The sequence below is a fragment of the Rana temporaria genome, chromosome 5, assembly GCF_905171775.1.
Source record: "Rana temporaria chromosome 5, aRanTem1.1, whole genome shotgun sequence".
Lineage (NCBI taxonomy): Eukaryota > Metazoa > Chordata > Amphibia > Anura > Ranidae > Rana > Rana temporaria.
In genome coordinates this window covers 115677015-115694489 of record NC_053493.1, presented here as the reverse complement: position 1 = coordinate 115694489, position 17475 = coordinate 115677015, and the positions used below count along the sequence as shown (strand labels likewise).

The 17475-nt window shown below is 40.5% G+C and overlaps 1 protein-coding gene across 1 annotated transcript in view; it reads left to right on the top strand.

Moving 5' to 3' along the window:
* Positions 1-17475, top strand: part of NEK11 (NIMA related kinase 11) — a 340812-nt gene that overhangs the window by 200193 nt on the left and 123144 nt on the right. The window contains exons 7-8 of the mRNA XM_040353041.1: positions 15920-16069; positions 16447-16525. Of these exons, the coding sequence (XP_040208975.1) occupies positions 15920-16069; positions 16447-16525 (229 nt within the window). The remainder of the gene's footprint in view (positions 1-15919; positions 16070-16446; positions 16526-17475) is intronic.

The window sequence follows — 17475 nt, the reverse complement described above, 5'->3', positions numbered from 1 at the left end:
TTAATTACGCCTCCAAACAAAACGTAATAAATCCACAACCGTACATGCGATCGATACAGCGACTTCACCGTTTGAAAGACACGGCCCTTGTGAACGCATCGATATGAAATTTATGTTGATAAACTTAAAATTGTGGCCATGCCAGCGATTTAGAAAAGAGCGTCTTTGTGTGTTTTGCAGGAAAATTTTTAAAATTTTTAACATGGACGGTCAATGAGAGTGGTTTTGTCACTCTTGTCCTTTAGAAGCTCCTGGAACTAAAACTAAAATACGTATCACAAAACTGATCACATTGCCTGAAACCAGACAAGCATACCTACGTTTTGATATATAAATTGTGTATGACAAGTAGATCTTGTGGGCGTGAGAGCAATTTGTTCGCCCTTTTTTTAAAGATAATTTTTGTTTTCAAAGATCTCCACTCTAAAGGTCACATGACACACTCTAAACCTGCTCCATAGGATTACATTATAACCGATAAAAAAATCACTAAACGTAAATTGCGTTTTCACAAAAACCGTATAAGATATCAATCTAAAAAGTCATGTTTGGATAGCTGAATATTTTGTGACCGCTTTAAAGTTTGTTTGGTGTCTGTAAGTGAAAGTATGAAGGAGCTGAAACTTTTGGCAGAACGTGTGTTTTGAAGCAGGAAAAAGGATGTTCTCATTGACTTCAATGTTAAAAAAAAGTGTCTAAAAGCTTAATATTTTAAAAAGTATAAATAGTACAAAAAAACTTGAAGAAGTCCCATCGTTAGCTGAATGAGACGAACATTTTAAAAGTTAAATGGTCTCAATAGCTGAAAGTATGCAGAAGTTACGCAGAGCCAAAAAACGTACGGAATAAAATTAAGAAGAAGAATAATAAAAAACGAATATCAATACTGGGAATGCTTATTAAAGCATTCCCACTAATAATAAAAAACGAATATCAATACTGGGAATGCTTATTAAAGCATTCCCACTAATAAAAAACGAATATCAATACTGGGAATGCTTATTAAAGCATTCCCACTAATAATAAAAAACGAATATCAATACTGGGAATGCTTATTAAAGCATTCCCACTAATAATAAAAAACGAATATCAATACTGGGAATGCTTATTAAAGCATTCCCACTAATTAATGGTGACTGTTAAGCCTAGTACACACCACTAGTTTTTTTTTTCGTTCAACCCAGCAGGCTGCCATATACAATGCACACACGGGCCGATTGTCAGCTAGTTTTTTATTTAACCGCCCAATGTCGCCCGACGTTTAGCCCGTGTGTACGGAGCTTTACCACTTCCGTACCATAGGACGTCATATGATGTCCTGGACTTCAGTTGGTGATATCTGAATGATGCCTACAGCTACAGGCATCATTCAGATATCCTTTTTTTCAAGCAGCGATTCTGCACACCATAAGAGCGATCATATCGGCGGGTCCACCACTTGATAGTTCTTACAGGCGGCGGGAGGGGACATCCCCCCCTCCCGTCGCCATCCGGTGCTTCTCCGGGCTCTCCCGTGCCATTGGAGGCCCGGAGAACAAATTGGCTGCCGCCGAATGAAGAGCATAGAGATTTCCAGTGACCAGATGGTCACCAGTCTGACCAGATGGTCATCAGTCATCTCTATTACCGTCGGAGGAAGCAAACAAAGCCGCAATTGCGGCTGAAAGCATGAAATCGGTGATTCTTTTTCCCGATCTCATGCTTTCCAGCCTGGAGGAGAGATGTGGGGTCTTAATGACCCCATATTTCTCCATAAAGAGGACCTGTCACACACTTTTTCTATTACAAGGGATGTTTACATTCCTTGTAATAGGAATAAAAGTGATAAAAAAATAAAAAAAAAAGTGCAAAAATAAAAAAAATAAGTAAAATGAAAATAAAATATAAATTTGTTTTTTAAAAAGCCATTGTCCCCAGTAGCTCACACTCAGAAGCAAACGCGCACGTAAGTCCCGCCCACATATGTAAACTCCATTCAAACTACACATGTGAGGTATTGCCGCGTGCATTAGCGCAAGAGCAATAACTCTAGCACTAGACCTCCTCTGTAAGGTTTGATTCACACCTATGCATGTTGCTTTTGAGCGTTTTTGCAATGCTTTTTGCGGTGCTTGCTGGGTTTTTTGACTTGCGTTTTTTCCGCGTGTTTACCGGGATTTTCCCGCGATTTGCATTTTGCGTTTTAATTTTTTTTTTTACATCAATTTAAATTTTTTTACATTTCATTTAACAACCAGCTATAAACAGGTAAAAAAAAAAAGCAAATCGCTGCAAAATCGCGGTAAAAACGCGGTACTTGCATTTTGGATGCGGGTCCATTGACTTCTATTACATGCAAAACGCTGCTTTTTGCAGGAAAAAAAGTCCCTGACCCTTTCCAAAAACGCAGAGGCACAAGAAAGCATTGATGTGAACATGTTCCATAGGAAACCATGTTAAAAAATTTCCCTGCATTTCTGCAAAATGCAAAATGCATCAAAAAAAGCATTTGTGTGAATGGAGCCTAACTCTAAACTGGTAACCTGTAAAAAAATTGAAAGTGTCGCCTATGGAGATTTTTAAGTAACAAAGTTTGCCGCCATTCCATGAGTGTGCGCATTTTTAAAGCAAGACAAGTTAGGTATCTATTTACTCGGCGTAACATCATCTTTCACGTTATTATACAAAAACATTGGGCTAACTTTTTTAATTCATGAAACCGTTTTTTTCCCAAAAAAAAGTGTTTGAAAAATTATTGCACAAATACCGTGCAAGATAAAAAGTCGCAATGACCGCCATTTTATTCCCTAGGGTGTCTGCTAAAAAGATATATATAATTTTTGGGGGTTCTGAGTAATTTCTAGCAAAAAAATTATGATTTTTACATGAAGGAGAGAAGTGCCAGAATAGACGCGGTATGGAAGTGGTTAATCTCAGGCCTTAGATATACTGCGGCACGATGGCTCTCCTGAACGAAATCCCATACGGGTACGTCCTTCCCTTTTTCAGCCACCAAAGGGTGGACACGATCTCCGCCAGCCACGCGCGGACACGTGAACGAGCGCCAGCATGGGGATTTGTGTGTGTAAACACACAAATCCATGTGCTGTCAGAGGTAGAAGAATATATATTGGCCTACACTGATGTAGATTTTTTTTCTCTTTTTTTTAATTGGGGGATATTTATTATAGCAAAAAGTAAAAAATATAGTTTTTTTTTTTTTTAAATTGTCGCTCTGTTTTTGTTTATAGCGCAAAAAATAAAAACCACAGAGGTGATCAAATACCACCAAAATAAAGCTCTATTTGTGAGAAAAAAATTGTGGAAATTTTGTTTGGGTACAGCATTGCATGACCGTGAAATTGTCAGATTTTTTTTTCTTTTACACCCGTGGCGATTCTCAAAAATCCGCGCAAAGCACGCTGGGAAAATAGCGTCGGGAGCATGCGCAGTACGTCCGGCGCGGGAGCGTGCCTAATTTAAATGGGACTCGCCCCATTAGATTGGGCACGCCTTGCGCCGGACGGATTTAAGTTACACAGCTGCAAATTTCTAGGTAAGTGCTTTGTGGATCGGGCACTTAGGTAGAAATTTTGCGGCAGTGTAACTTAAATAGGAACATTTAAGTTAAGCCCGCTGGCTGTGGATCTGGCCCACAGTTCCCTGACATGGACATAATTTGTTTTTGGAGGAAAGGAGGCTATGAAATTGCAGAGAGAATTCTTTACAATCAGAGCAGAAAAAAATTTGAATCTTGCTTTCCCAGGTAGTGGTATCAGTTTAGGATATTGACAAATTTAAAAAACAAAACTTCTAGATGTCTTGCGCAAGGAACACAGTAAACAGGGATATGTATACTCTTTCTTAAAATCAAAATATGAGCTAGCACACACACACACACACACACACTCAGGTTGGAATGGATTGATCTGTGTCTTTTGCCAACCTATGTAACTGTGTAGGTATGCATATTGGGTTTAAAAAAACAGGCAATTTATGGACTTGTCATATTTATTTTTAAGAAACAGTACTTTTTGAATTGTAGGATTGTCAATGCAATGAACTACATGTTGCAAATGTTGCTTCTTGCCCATGGGAAGTCAGCAACAGTAACAATTCTTTGTTATTGTAATATGAACAGCTGGTCTGTTTTGACCAGCTGTTCCTAGGTTTTCAGAGTAAGCACTGACTGAACATTATTATAAAAATAACGTTCACATTTTGTTTTATTTTTTTATATACCTATATTGCCTACAATCTAACTACTGTACTACCTATTGAACAGCTAAAGGGTCTTGTACGATAGTCTAAACAAGTCCCAAATCAAATGGCTGGTGGCAATCATCTTCAGGAGGAAACTTGGATGCTCTTATCCATCTAGAATAATGCGGCACAACCCTTGATGAAAGACCTACAAGTCATATGCTATTATGCATTAATATAGATTTGTTGACGTTATGTGGTGTATAGCTCCCCCTGATACCAGAATATTAACACAACTGCATCTATTCAATGAAAAGCTTTTCTACTATGAACAACCTATTTAGGTGGCCATTTGGGCTTTGTTCTGCTTGTATGTTGTATTTTGTGTTATGAAGGAGCTTTAGCCCCTGTGTCTGCCTGATAGACGTTTTGATGCATTTGATATCCTGCCATGTGATAATATGATACCCAATGAACGGGTCTTGAGGAAGCCACACAGTTAGCGAAATGCGTTGACCTTGTATAATCAAACAACCTATACACCTCTAGCCTACTGCTTTGAAAAATATGTATATTTGTAGGAGGTGTTATATGATTACCTGTATCATATTCAGACACTGTCATGTTGTTTTTAATGTTATTATTCATCAAGCGATTTTGATTTTAAATATGCAATTCCCCTTTTCTACTAGAGATTTGGATGTGGTGTGGAGAGATCTTACATCTTTAAAGTCCCAAATCCAGTTACTAAACGATGCAGAAGCCTAAAGAAATAAAATAAATAACTTCCCCCCTACCTCCCCTGATTAAGCCAAATCCTCCTTCATTTGTGCTTCAGATGCTCCCCTCCTAGAAACTGCAGCTCACAGTGGAAGCATTTCAGCAATAGAGGTGTTATGCCTCGTACACACGATCGGAATTTCCGATGGAAAAAGTCAGACGGAATTTTTTCATCGGATATACCGACCGTGTGTATGCCCCATCTGATTTTTTCCATCGGAAATTCCGTCTGTATGGAACTCCGACAGAGAAAAAAACATGCATCATCAGAATCAAATCGACGCATGCTCGCAAGCATTGAACTTTATTTTTCTCGGCTCGACGTACGTGTTGTACGTCACCGTGTTTTTAACGGTCGGAATTTGGTGTGACAGTGTGTATGCAAGACAGCTTAAATGCAATTCCGTTGGAAAAACCCGTTGCAGTTTACTCCGACGGTAACTCCGATCGTGTGTGAATCCAGAAAGCAGTGGGCAGGCTTGGTCTAGGCATGAAAGCTTTAAGAAAAATGTGGTCACAAAAGGATTACCATAATGAGAGCATTAACACAAGGCTGTACAAAATCCCATTTAGCCTAGATGCGATAAGACATCATGATTATCACAATGAAGTAAACACATATCACAATTAATCTTATTAAATGCATGTATTGTGTGTTTTCTTAGTATACTGATAATGGCATGTATTATCTGCTTTGTAGAAATTTGAACTCATTCCCCTCCTCATACACTAGGAGAGTCCACAACTGCTTTGCTAAGAGTAGAACCTAATTTTTCATCTTGTAAAACTATGATATTGGAAAATGATATTTTCAGAGAATATGAATGATAACACAAAAACTTTTCTTTCACTCGTGGTTAGTGTTTAGCTGAAGACATTTGTTATCAATCTACTGTGTTTACTCTTTTTAAATCATAATGGCAACAGAAACTACCCAAATGACACTGATCAAAAGTTTACATACCCCAGTTCTTAATACTGTGTATTGCTCTCTTTAATATCAATGACAGCTTGAAGTCTTTTGTAGTATTTGTGGATGAGGCTCTTTATCTTCTCAGATGGTAATGCTGCCCATTCCTCTTGGCAAAAAGCCTCCAGTTCCTGTAAATTCTTGGGCTGCCTTGCATGAACTGCATGTTTGAGATCTCCCCAGAGTGGCTCAATGATATTGAGGTCAGGAGACTGAGATGGCCACTCCAGAACCTTCACTTTATTCTGCTGTAGCCAATGACAGGTGGAATTGGCCTTCTGTTTTGGATCATTGTCATGTTGGAATGTCCAAGTACGTCCCATGCGCAGCTTCCTGGCCGATGAAAGCAAATGTTCCTCCAGTATTTTTTGATAACATACTGCATTCATCTTGCCATCAATTTTGACCAAATTTCCTGTGCCTTTGTAGCACACACATCCCCAAAACATCAGCGATCCACTTTAGTACCTTTCAACATAGGCCTTGTAGACTCCTCTCCAAACGTAGTTTCTATGTTTGTGGCCAAAAAGCGAAATTTTGGTCTCAACACTCCAAATTACTTTGTGCCAGAAGGTTTGAGGCTCGTCTCTGTGCTGTTTGGCGTATTGTAATTGGGATACTGTGTGGCATTTGAGTAGTAAGGGCTTTCTTCTTTCTTTAAGGCCTCTCTTTTGTGCATCTTGAAACAGACAATCCACATGTTTTCAGAGAGTCCTGTATTTCACCCGAAGTTATTTGTTGTTTTTTCTTTGCCGAACAATTTTCCTGGCAGTTGTGGCTGAAATTTTAGTTGGTCTACCTGACCGTGATTTCGTTTCAACAGAAGCCCTCATTTTTCAAATTTTGATTAGAGTTTGAACACTGCTGATTGGCATTCTCAATTCCTTGGATATCTTTATATATCCCTTTCCTGTTTGATACAGTTCAACTACCTTTTCCCGCAGATCCTTTGACAATTCTTTTGCTTTCCCCATGGCTCAGAATCCAAAATCGTCAGTGCTGCACTGGATGAAAGATGCAAGAGTCTGTCAGGAGTCCAGAAACTCATTGACCTTTTATATACACACACACTAATTACAAGCAACCAGATCACAGGTGAGGATGGTTACCTTTAATAGCCATTCAAACCCTTTTGTGTCAACTTGTGTGCATGTTATCAGGCCAAAATCTCCAGGGTATGTAAACTTTTGATTAGGGTCATTTGGGTAGTTTATGTTGCCATTATGATTTAAAAAGAGTAAACACAGTTGATTGAAAATAAATTTCTTCAGCCAAACACTAACCATGAGTGAAAGACATGTTTTTGTGTTATAATTCATATTATCTGAAAAATGGTCAGGAAATCATAAATTCTGCCAGGGTATGTAAACTTATGAGCACAACTGTATATATATATATATATATATATATATATATATATATATATATATATATATATATATATGTTGTGCGGCATGTAAATTATATATTAATTTGATTAATTATTCCAATATTTTAGAAAGCAATAAAATATGGTTGTCATCACCATCACCCAGTGCAGCGCTTATTCCCCCTGCTACCTGGCTGCCCCTGTGTGTCCAACCCCCTCCCCTGCAGTGCTGCCAGATGCTCTCCTCTCCTTTCCTGCCAGCTGCTATGGGGGGATGTTTCAGAATGGAGAGCAGGGAAGAGGCCAATAAATATGTAATTTACCAGCCCTCTCTTTGACTGAATGAACACAGAGTCAGAAGGGCAGTGATCTGCCCCCTACAGTGTTTTCTGTAGGCATCCTATAGTGCGGGGGTCAGTTACCCATCGATCATGGTCCACTTGTTGACCGCAGACAGGTGACAGGTAGTCCAAGAACAGGTTCCTGCTACGCCGACCCACGCCTTCTTTGTGCCGGACCTTTCTCCCTCCCAGTCTCAAGCCTCCTGTGTGGCTTCCCCGCACCTTCTGTGTCCTGCTCCTTTTCTGTCACTCCCGCCCTCATCCTCCTCTGCAGCTGTGATCAGTGAACAGCCGGGACCGGTAGGAAGCGCAGCTCAGGACGGAGGGTGGGAGGAGGAGCTGGCCAAATTAACTTTTTATGTTTAACCACAGGCGATTGGTTGCTAGGACAAAGGGAGGTCCTAAGCAACCAATCACCAGCTTGCTAATATGAAAACTCACCCTGCCAGCTCTGCCCCTCTGTCCAGAACAGTGCTGCCTCCCAGTCTCCACTGTGGAAACAGGTAGGAGACTATGCTATGTGAGGCAGAGATTACTGCTATAGGGGAAGGGGGAGGGGGGCAGAAGACACCACTATGAGTGTGTGTGTGTGGGGGGAGAGGTGATGTTAAGGGGGCAGAGGACACTGTTATGGGCAGGGTCATCTCCATAGCAGTGTCCTCTACCACCCTTTACATGTCCCCCCTTCTGCTTCCACCTGAACCCTGCATTCTTAGCCTAATACACTCCTGATCCCTGCATTCTGAGCCTAACATACTCCTGATCCCTGCATCCTGAGCGCAGCCCACTTTTGATCCCTGCATTCTGAATGCAACACACTCTGATCCCTGCATTCTGAGCGCAACACACTCCTGTGTGCAACACACTCCTTATTCCTTGCTTACTCAGTGCAGCCCACTCCTGATCCTTGCATTCTGATGGCAACACACTCCTGATCCTTGCATTCTGAGCGCAACCCACTCCTGATCCTTGCATTCTGAGCGCAAGGCACTCCTGATCTCTGTATTCTGAGCGCAACGCACTCCTGATCCCTGCATTCTTAGCGCAGCGCACTCCCAAACCCTGCATTCTGAGCGCAACACACTCCCGAACTCTGCATTCTGAGCGCAACGCTCTCCCGAACCCTGTATTCTGAGCGCAATGCTCTCCTGAACCCTGCATTCTGAGCGCAACGCACTCCCGAACCCTGCATTCTGAGCGCAATGCAATCCCGAACCCGGCATTCTGTGCGCAGCGCACTCCCGAGCCCTGCATTTTGAGCTCAACACACTCCTGAACCTTGCAGCCCACTCATGATCCTTGGGGAGACACTATGCCAGTGACCTTTGACTTCATCAGTGTTGTTCAAGTAGATCTCCATCCCTCAAAGGTTTTTAATTTTACAAGGTAATTATTGTGTTATTTTGCTTTTGAAGTAAAATCTATTTAACGTTTTTGTGTTCAACATTAAAATATTTTTAGGAATTCAATTGCAGCTAACCATTTCAATATAGTCAGTTTGGTTAGATACACCGGGGTTAGCACTGTTGGACCTTACCTGGATAGCAATGTGTAGTAAATATTTTATATTAATTCCAAACCATCAGAGTGGAATACAAATATTACTAAATATCTGAATTAGTACGCCTACATGTTGTTGTTTTTTTTTAAACCTATTTATTTTATAAGGTTAAACCAGTATACACAATCACAATAGAGAAGCATTTATACTTCTGCATAGGCGTTTACACATATTTTTTTTGCTTGTACTTTATGTAACGCATGCTCTTATAACCTGATAAAGTGGATACTGCGATATGCACTGAGCGTCCTTGCTCCAGTCCTGCTGTTACCCCATGATTCTTTCTTGTTTCCAGCTGCCTTGGGATTTGCATGACAACTTTTCTCCTGTGCAAAATTATTTAGATTAACTTTTTGTAGATCATTAGTCTTCACCAGGATTCTTTTTGACATTTATGTCATTTATTTTAGCACATATCATGCAGTAGAGTACATGTAGAGTACAGTAGGCTGATGCACATATATCACTTTTTATTTATTATTTATTTTTTTCTTCATTATTTTACTATTTCACGTCATTTCACAGATTAGGGTGGGATCATGCACTATTTCGGAGGCAAGATTTATGCATTATTTATTTCGTCTGCGCATCCCAGTTTAAGGTCTCAGTGTATGGTCCCTTTTTTAGCTGCATACTATAGAGGAAAAAAGATTTTATCTCCAAATAGAGTTTTTTTTACAGTAAGAAAATGTGGAATAGACTCCCTCCAGAAGTGATTCTGGCCAGCTCAGTAGATTGCTTTAAAAAAGGCATGGATTCTTTCCTAAGGCTCGGTTCACATCTAATGCCGATGCGGCTCCCAGCAGGGGTCCTGTGCATCCTGGTTCACCGTTTCAGGTCTGATTTCAGCCCGAATTTTGGTCTGAATTTGGACCTGAAACGGATCAAAAGACGCACAAGGCTCCTGTGCAAATTTGCACCGGAGCCTCATCGGACATATGTTAACCCGGCTCCATAGAGAGCTGGTCACAATCTCCTGCTATTGCAAATTGGATGCAGGTAAACCGCATCAAATTCACAATAGTGTGAACCCAGTCTTAATGTACATAATATAACCGGGTACTAACATTTATAGGAAATCAGGGGGTTCAGGAAGGAATTTTTCCCCTGCTGTTGCAAATTGGAGCATGCTTTGCTGGGATATTTTGCCTTCCTCTAGATCAGGGGTCTCCCAACTTTTTAAACAAAGGGCCACTTTATTGTCCTTCAGACTTTAAGAGGGCCGGATTGTGGCCAGCAGGGGCAGAAAACGTCATGGGACCACCATCAGTAAGAATAAATATGGCCTCAGGTTTGGTGGTCAATAGGAGGAGGAGTAGTATTCCCCCTATTAGTAGAGGAGTAGTATCCCATCATTGGTATTGGTTGAAGATATAGTGTGTCAGTGTTGGTGTCAATGGGAGGAATTGTGCCCCAAGGGCCAGATAAAGGCTAGCAAAGGGCCACATCTGGCCCTCGGGCCACAGTTTTGAGACCCCTGCTCTAGATCAACTGTGGGTGAAGGATCGTGTATATTGGATTGTATATATTTTTTTTTGGTTGAACTAGATGGATTTGTGTCTTTTTTAGACCTGACCTGACTATTATATGTGCCTCAAAAAAGAAATTAAAAAAAACATTGAAATTCATGCGTCCAGCGCCCTGCATGTAGATTAGGGGCCGGGCTCATGGGTTAGGGGGGCGGCCCCTAATTGACAGGCCACCACTGGGTTGTGGGCATGCACATTCCTGCCCTGCACCCACTGTGATTGTACACAGCAGGACTCTGTAAACAGGTCCCGGCGAATGATTCACTGCCAGAACCTGCTGATTGGCTGTGCACATTTACAGCCCAGAGCTCTTTTGTTGATAAACAGCCCAAAGCCCTGTATAAAGGGAGCGATCTGTCAATTTCTCATCTCATCACACACATTACACATAGTTAGGCACATATTTAACCCCTTGATCACCCTAGATGTTAACCCCTTCCCAGCCAGTGTCATTAGTACAGTGACAATGTATATTATTAGCACTGATCACTGTAATATGATCACTTGTGATGTGAGTGGGAACTGACCTACCATAGTTTGTAGGCGCTATAACTTTAATGCATACCAATCAATATACACTTATTGGGATTTTTTTATCAAAAACTTAGCAGAATATATTTTGGTCAAAATTTATGAAGAAATTCGATTATTTTTTTTGGATATGTTTTATAGCAGAAAGTAAAAAAAAAAATTCAAAATTTTTAGTTGATATCGCAAAAAAAAAGAAAAAACCCAGTGGTGATCAAGTACAACCAAGAAAAAAGGTCTGTGTGAAAAAAATTATATACATTTTGTTTGGGTGCAACATTGCATGACCATGCAATCGCCAGTTAAAGTAGCACAGTGCCAAATAGCTAAAAATGGCCTGGCCATGAAGGGGATAACATCTTCTGAAGCTGAAGTGGTTACATTTTCAAAAAAGGCAATAACCATATGAATATTGGACGTAATTGTTGCATAATTATCAACTATATATCCAGAGACAGTTTGGGGTTTTTGACAGTTGTTCCTAGGCATTTCTATCACTTGAAATGTTGATTTTTCCATTTTTTTAACAGTAGCAGAGTACTTTTACTGCATGGGTTATCCCTCAACAAAAGCAGCAGAATGTGATGTCTTTTATTAATGAAGAAGTTGAAATAGCAATCTTTTAACAGAGCTCATGTCTTCATTTGTACGGTATGGCATTGCATAGAAATGTCAACATCTATACACTCCTGCAAAGATCTTGACCAATGACTTAATGTCTAATTCAGCCTTTTTTTAACCAGGGTGGCTTCTGGATTCTTCAGGATGCCTTTGCAATATAATGTAGCGCTATTCCCCCCCCCCCCAAAAAAAAACAAAAAAACTCTGGTATTTTTCCTGGGTCTTCCCAACTTTTGCTTCACAGCCAGCCACATTGTAGAGTCACACAGCCAGGTGCACACATACACTCTCCAATGACCAGTCTTGGGGTTTTATTTTGATATTTTATTGAAGAAATTGGATAGGGTAGGGATATAGTAGGATACTCCAAAATAAACTATTTACACTGAGGATGCTAACTTCCTTTCTTAGTGAAACTTGGTAGAAGTCATTCAGATACAGACTTCTTCACAGCAGCAGCACACTGGCTGCAGAACTGAGCAATGTCGCTTATTAAAGTAGTGGACAAAGTCCTGGATAAAGCTCTAAGAACACTAGCCAGCGTTCCTATTTGTTTGGGCCCTCAGCTGACTTAGAGCACAAGCGAGTTTAACTGACTAAGGATCCTTAGGTGTCTGTGCATACAATGCTCCTGAAGTACCACTGGCAGCCTTCTCTCTCCATGATACCAGACCAGATGCACTATAGACTCTCCCTCTGTCAGCTTTGGTAGGATCAGAGTAGACACACAGACTTTAGGCCCTCAGATCTCCCACCTGAGGCCACATGTCAGCAATTAAGTTCCTCAGCCCACCCACCTGAGGCCACATGGCAGAAAGTGCTGAGGGGAGGCAACACCTCTCCCCCCAGCCTGGTGCAATCCACTTTGAGGAGCACATGGGCGCTTGGTCATTCCTGAACATAAACCTGTCCAGCACTTTCCATAGCTAAAATAAGAAACATCTGCACCACACGTGGGCTCCAAGTAAAGCACTCAGGTGTGAGCATTTTTTTGCTACCTACCATAACTGACAGAGGGAGAGTCTATAGTGCATCTGGTGCACCCCAGTGGGCATATCAGTTACACCTGGAGCAGTAAGTTCTTTATTTGGACTTTACATAGCTGCTAGGACAGTGTGAAACTTCAAGACAGCATGAGCAGACTACACTAGCCAGTCACAGCTAATTGTACCTAGCTGTCTCTCTGTTAAGCAGAGAAACCAAAAACTATATTATACTAATCCTAGCACCCACCTAGGAGGGTGCTACACTAAATATTTGGCCCAAAAATCAACAAACAGATCAAGCCTAATAAAAAAAACAATAATAGTGCGCTAAATTTCTTTACAAAAATCTCCAGTGAACAGGTGAGAAACTATATTCTTCAAAATAAGGAAAATCCACATGCAAAATAATAGACAAATTTTTTTTTTTTAACTCTAAAAAAAATTAAATCAATAATCCGTACTCCGTGACAGTCTTTGAATAAGAATGTGTAGACAGATGATCACGATCAATGTACAATGCCTGCTCACCTCAATTAAAGACCCCCTTGGGTCTAATGACACTTTCAGTGATATTCCTCAAAAATAGAATCAAACAAGATTCACCCATCAATAATAGAATTAAACAAGATCCACCCATCAATAATAGCATCAAACAAGATCCACCCATCAATAATAGCATCAAACAAGATTTACCTATTAATAATAGCATCAAACAAGATCCACCCATCAATAATAGCATCAAACAAGATTTACCCATCCATAATAGAATTAAACAAGATTCACCCATCAATAATAGCATCAAACAAGATTCACCCATCAATGATAGTATCAAACAAGATTTACCCATCAATAAAGTAATCAAACAAGATTCACCCATCAATAATAGTATCAAACAAGAACTGCCCATTTGAAAATGCCATGTAACAGGATTTGTCCAACATCGGTTCTACATTGGGAAAGTGCTATACTATACTATTTCACCTAATCATCATTTGTTCTGAAATTACCAAGCATTTTCCCCATGTTTTGCCTTGCACAATATTAAATATTCTCTACTTAGAATGGGAAATATGTATTATAAAGTGTTTCTTTTTTTTGGAGCAGTGTTTTTTTTAGTATAGGAAGATGTACCTGTGTGTTAATACAAAAATTGAGATTTAACTGTAAGAAAATAAATAATCAAAAAATAAAAAAATAAACAAAACAGCATGCCTTCCCCTCCCCAGGCAAACCAGCTGGGCACACTAGTGTGAGCAGAATACAAAAATAAGAAAAATAGTCATCCTTATCACTTTGAGCACTGTGGGCATGTGGGCACAATTTTACATGCCCAGGGAACTCAGGGAATGGAATTCTCTGTGATGTCATTGCCAAGGGAACTTCCCATGACATCACTGCCCATATTTGGACTGAGGCCAGATATGGGCAAATATGTTAGGAATCCCCTCCCCAGAGTTCCCTGAGCTCCTAAAGTAGTAGCACCAATGATAGGATCAGTTGCTCAAACACTGTTTAAGCAATGAAGAAGGGGGGACCATTCCTCCCCCAAACTTTAAACTTGCTAGAGCAGATGGCTTTCTGTTTTGTTACTTGCACTTTTGTCTGTTACGTTTTCTCTAATTATTGATAGAAAGCTCATAATTAGACATGTTTTTAGGTTGATCAATCAGATCTAAGGGTATAAACTCAGGTTTCACAGAGGTTTTATATCTGGATATGAGCTGCCCAGTAATAAGTAATAACAGATGCTAAATTTAGTAATCCTACCTACCCATTTTGTTTCAAATCATTCATTTCACAAAGTGTTGTTCAGGTAGAATCTGTAGTGTTGTGTATATTAATGCTCCGGCCTGCTATTACCCCTGAATATGCAGAGGTACATTGCTTATGTTATGGGTAACAGCTTTAAGGGCATGTTCAATACTCCGGTGGTACCTGTACAGATTTGTGATTGGCCAGGTGGTACCAACACAAGCAGAATATTTGTCTTTGAGCTGGGTGGTAGTTTTTGCTTTGTCTTTTAAGATTATTTGCAGTAAAACAAGGAAAGAACTACCTCTGTAGTGTAAATGCTGTACCTACAAGTGTATCACAAAAATGTGCATAAAATATACACATGCACAAGCTATCTATCCTTTCTAGCAAATTAACCCTTCCTAGCAAATGAGCATGGGCAATGTATTTAAAGTGGAGGTTCACCCAAAAAATCTATTTTTAACATTAGATTGAGGCAAATTTTACTAAGCAGAATCAGGCGTTTTGATTAAAATCAATGCCGTACTTACCGTTTTAGAGATCGATGTTCTCCCGCCGCTTTCCGGTATGGGCTGCGGAACTGGGCATTCCTATTTGATTGACAGCCTTCCGACGGTCACATACAGCGCGTCACGAGTTCCCGAAAGTAGCCGAACGTCGGTGCGCAGGTGCTGTATAGAGCCGCACCGACGTTCGGCTTCTTTCGGCAACTGGTGACGCGCTGTATGCGACCGTCGGAAGCCTGTCAATCAAATAGGAACGCCCAGTCCCGAAGATCATACCCGGAAGCCACGGAGAACATCGATCTCTAAAACGGTAAGTACTGCATTGATTTAAAAAAAAAAAAACACCCGATCCTGCTTAGTAAAATTAGCCTCAATCTAATGTTAAAAAAAAAATTCGGGTGAACTCCCGCTTTAATAGGGCTAGGGATGCACTAAACAGTTACTTAACTTAGTTATTCCTGGTGATGGAGTCTTCATCCTTTTATTCAGTATCTCCCCAGACTTCGCCTTGCTTCTTCGAGTCCTGCCATAAACTACTCCTCTTTTGTGTCCACCACCTCCTACCCTCTGCCACAATTGCTTCCTGTTGCCTGATCTTCATGAACCAATCCAAGGAGTTTATTAGCTAATACATAGGGGTAGCTTCTAGAAACAATGCATGGTAGCTCAAATGTACTATTCCATATATTTATGCTAATAAAATCACTAACATAGTAACACAGTAAATCTGGTTTTATTTGTACTGGAACAAAATTATAGCATGTCTAATATTTTGTGTGGATTTTTTGCAGGTCCGTTGGCTGCATTCTTCATGAAATATGCTGCTTGGAACATGCTTTTACTGGACACAGTTTTTTAGCTGTTGTTATGAAAATTGTGAAAGGTCCAACACCATCTCTACCTGATTGTTACTCTAGTGACCTTAATTTTATAATGAGCAGGTATTGCATTGCTTACACACCGTATCATGTTTCAGTTTTTTTAAGCAGATGTATTTACAATGCATATAAGGAAATGATTCCAAAAATCCTTTTATCGAAGCTTCATATGACCAGTGGTTGACAGATGGAGCAGGGGACAAAGAGGTAGACTCGTTTTGCGCAAATGTTAGCGCTTAGTCATTACAAGGTAATGACTACGCGCTAAGATTTGCGTGAAACAATATTTGGAAGTGCAGCCGTCCGCAATCATTTTCTTATGTTACACAGCATGCGAGCTGGGCTAGCACCTAACTAGTGTGTGGGGATTAACTAGAGACTCACGTACCTGGAGCAGCTTTTTTTGTTTAATTTACAGTACATACTTTTTGACTTTTCAGAATGCTAAACAAAGAGCCATTACTTCGTCCAGGAGCAGTGGAGATTTTACAGATTCCATATATATTTGATCAGCTACAGGTATGGGATAAATGAACACCTCTTGCTACAAAATATTTTTGCTGCATAACAGACTGTGAAAATGATAAGTAGAAAGCAGCTTAAAGCAGGATATCTTATACACTGTCCTGCTGAACCAGACAATTTGCAGTTTGTGTATACCCATCTTGAGGTGAATCTGTCAAGACAATGGGGGTACTAAACAGGCAGAAATACTACAATGTAGGCATATCAACATTTCCAGGAAACTTTTTGGTATGGTTGAGAATTTAGGGCCAGATTCACATACCTTTGCAGCGGCGTAACGTATCATCTTTACGTTACACCGCCGCAAGTTTTCAGCGCAAGTGCCTGATTCACCAAGCACTTGCGTGTAAACTTACGGTGGTGTAATGTAAAGCTGTCCGGCACAAGCCCGCCTAATTCAAATGGGGCGTGTACCATTTAAATTAGGCGCGTTCCCGTGCCGAACGTTCTGCGCATGCTCCATTAGGAAATTTCCCGATGTGCTTTGCGCGAAATTACGGCGCCCCGACATATTTTTTGAACGGCGACGTGCGTTACGTCGTTTCGTATTCCCGGACATCTTACGCAAAAAAAACAAATTTGAAATTTGACGCGGGAATGACGGCCATACTTTAACATGGCTGTTCTAAATGTAAGCCATGAAAAAGCAGGCCTAAGTTTGCGACGTGAAAAACCAACTAGCGACGATGTAAGAGATTGCGACGAACGCGCGTATCTTCGTGGATCGCCGTAATCAGCTAATTTGCATTCCCGACGCTGGAAAACGACGCGAACTCCACCCAGCGGCCGCCGGAAAATTACACCTAGGATCCGAAGGCGTACAAAGCCGTACGCCTGTCGGATCTTAGCCAAAAGCTGTCGTATCTTTTTTGTGAATTACAAATAAAGATACAACGCGGCAAATTTGAAAATTTGATACTCCGGTGTATTTCCTCTGTGAATCT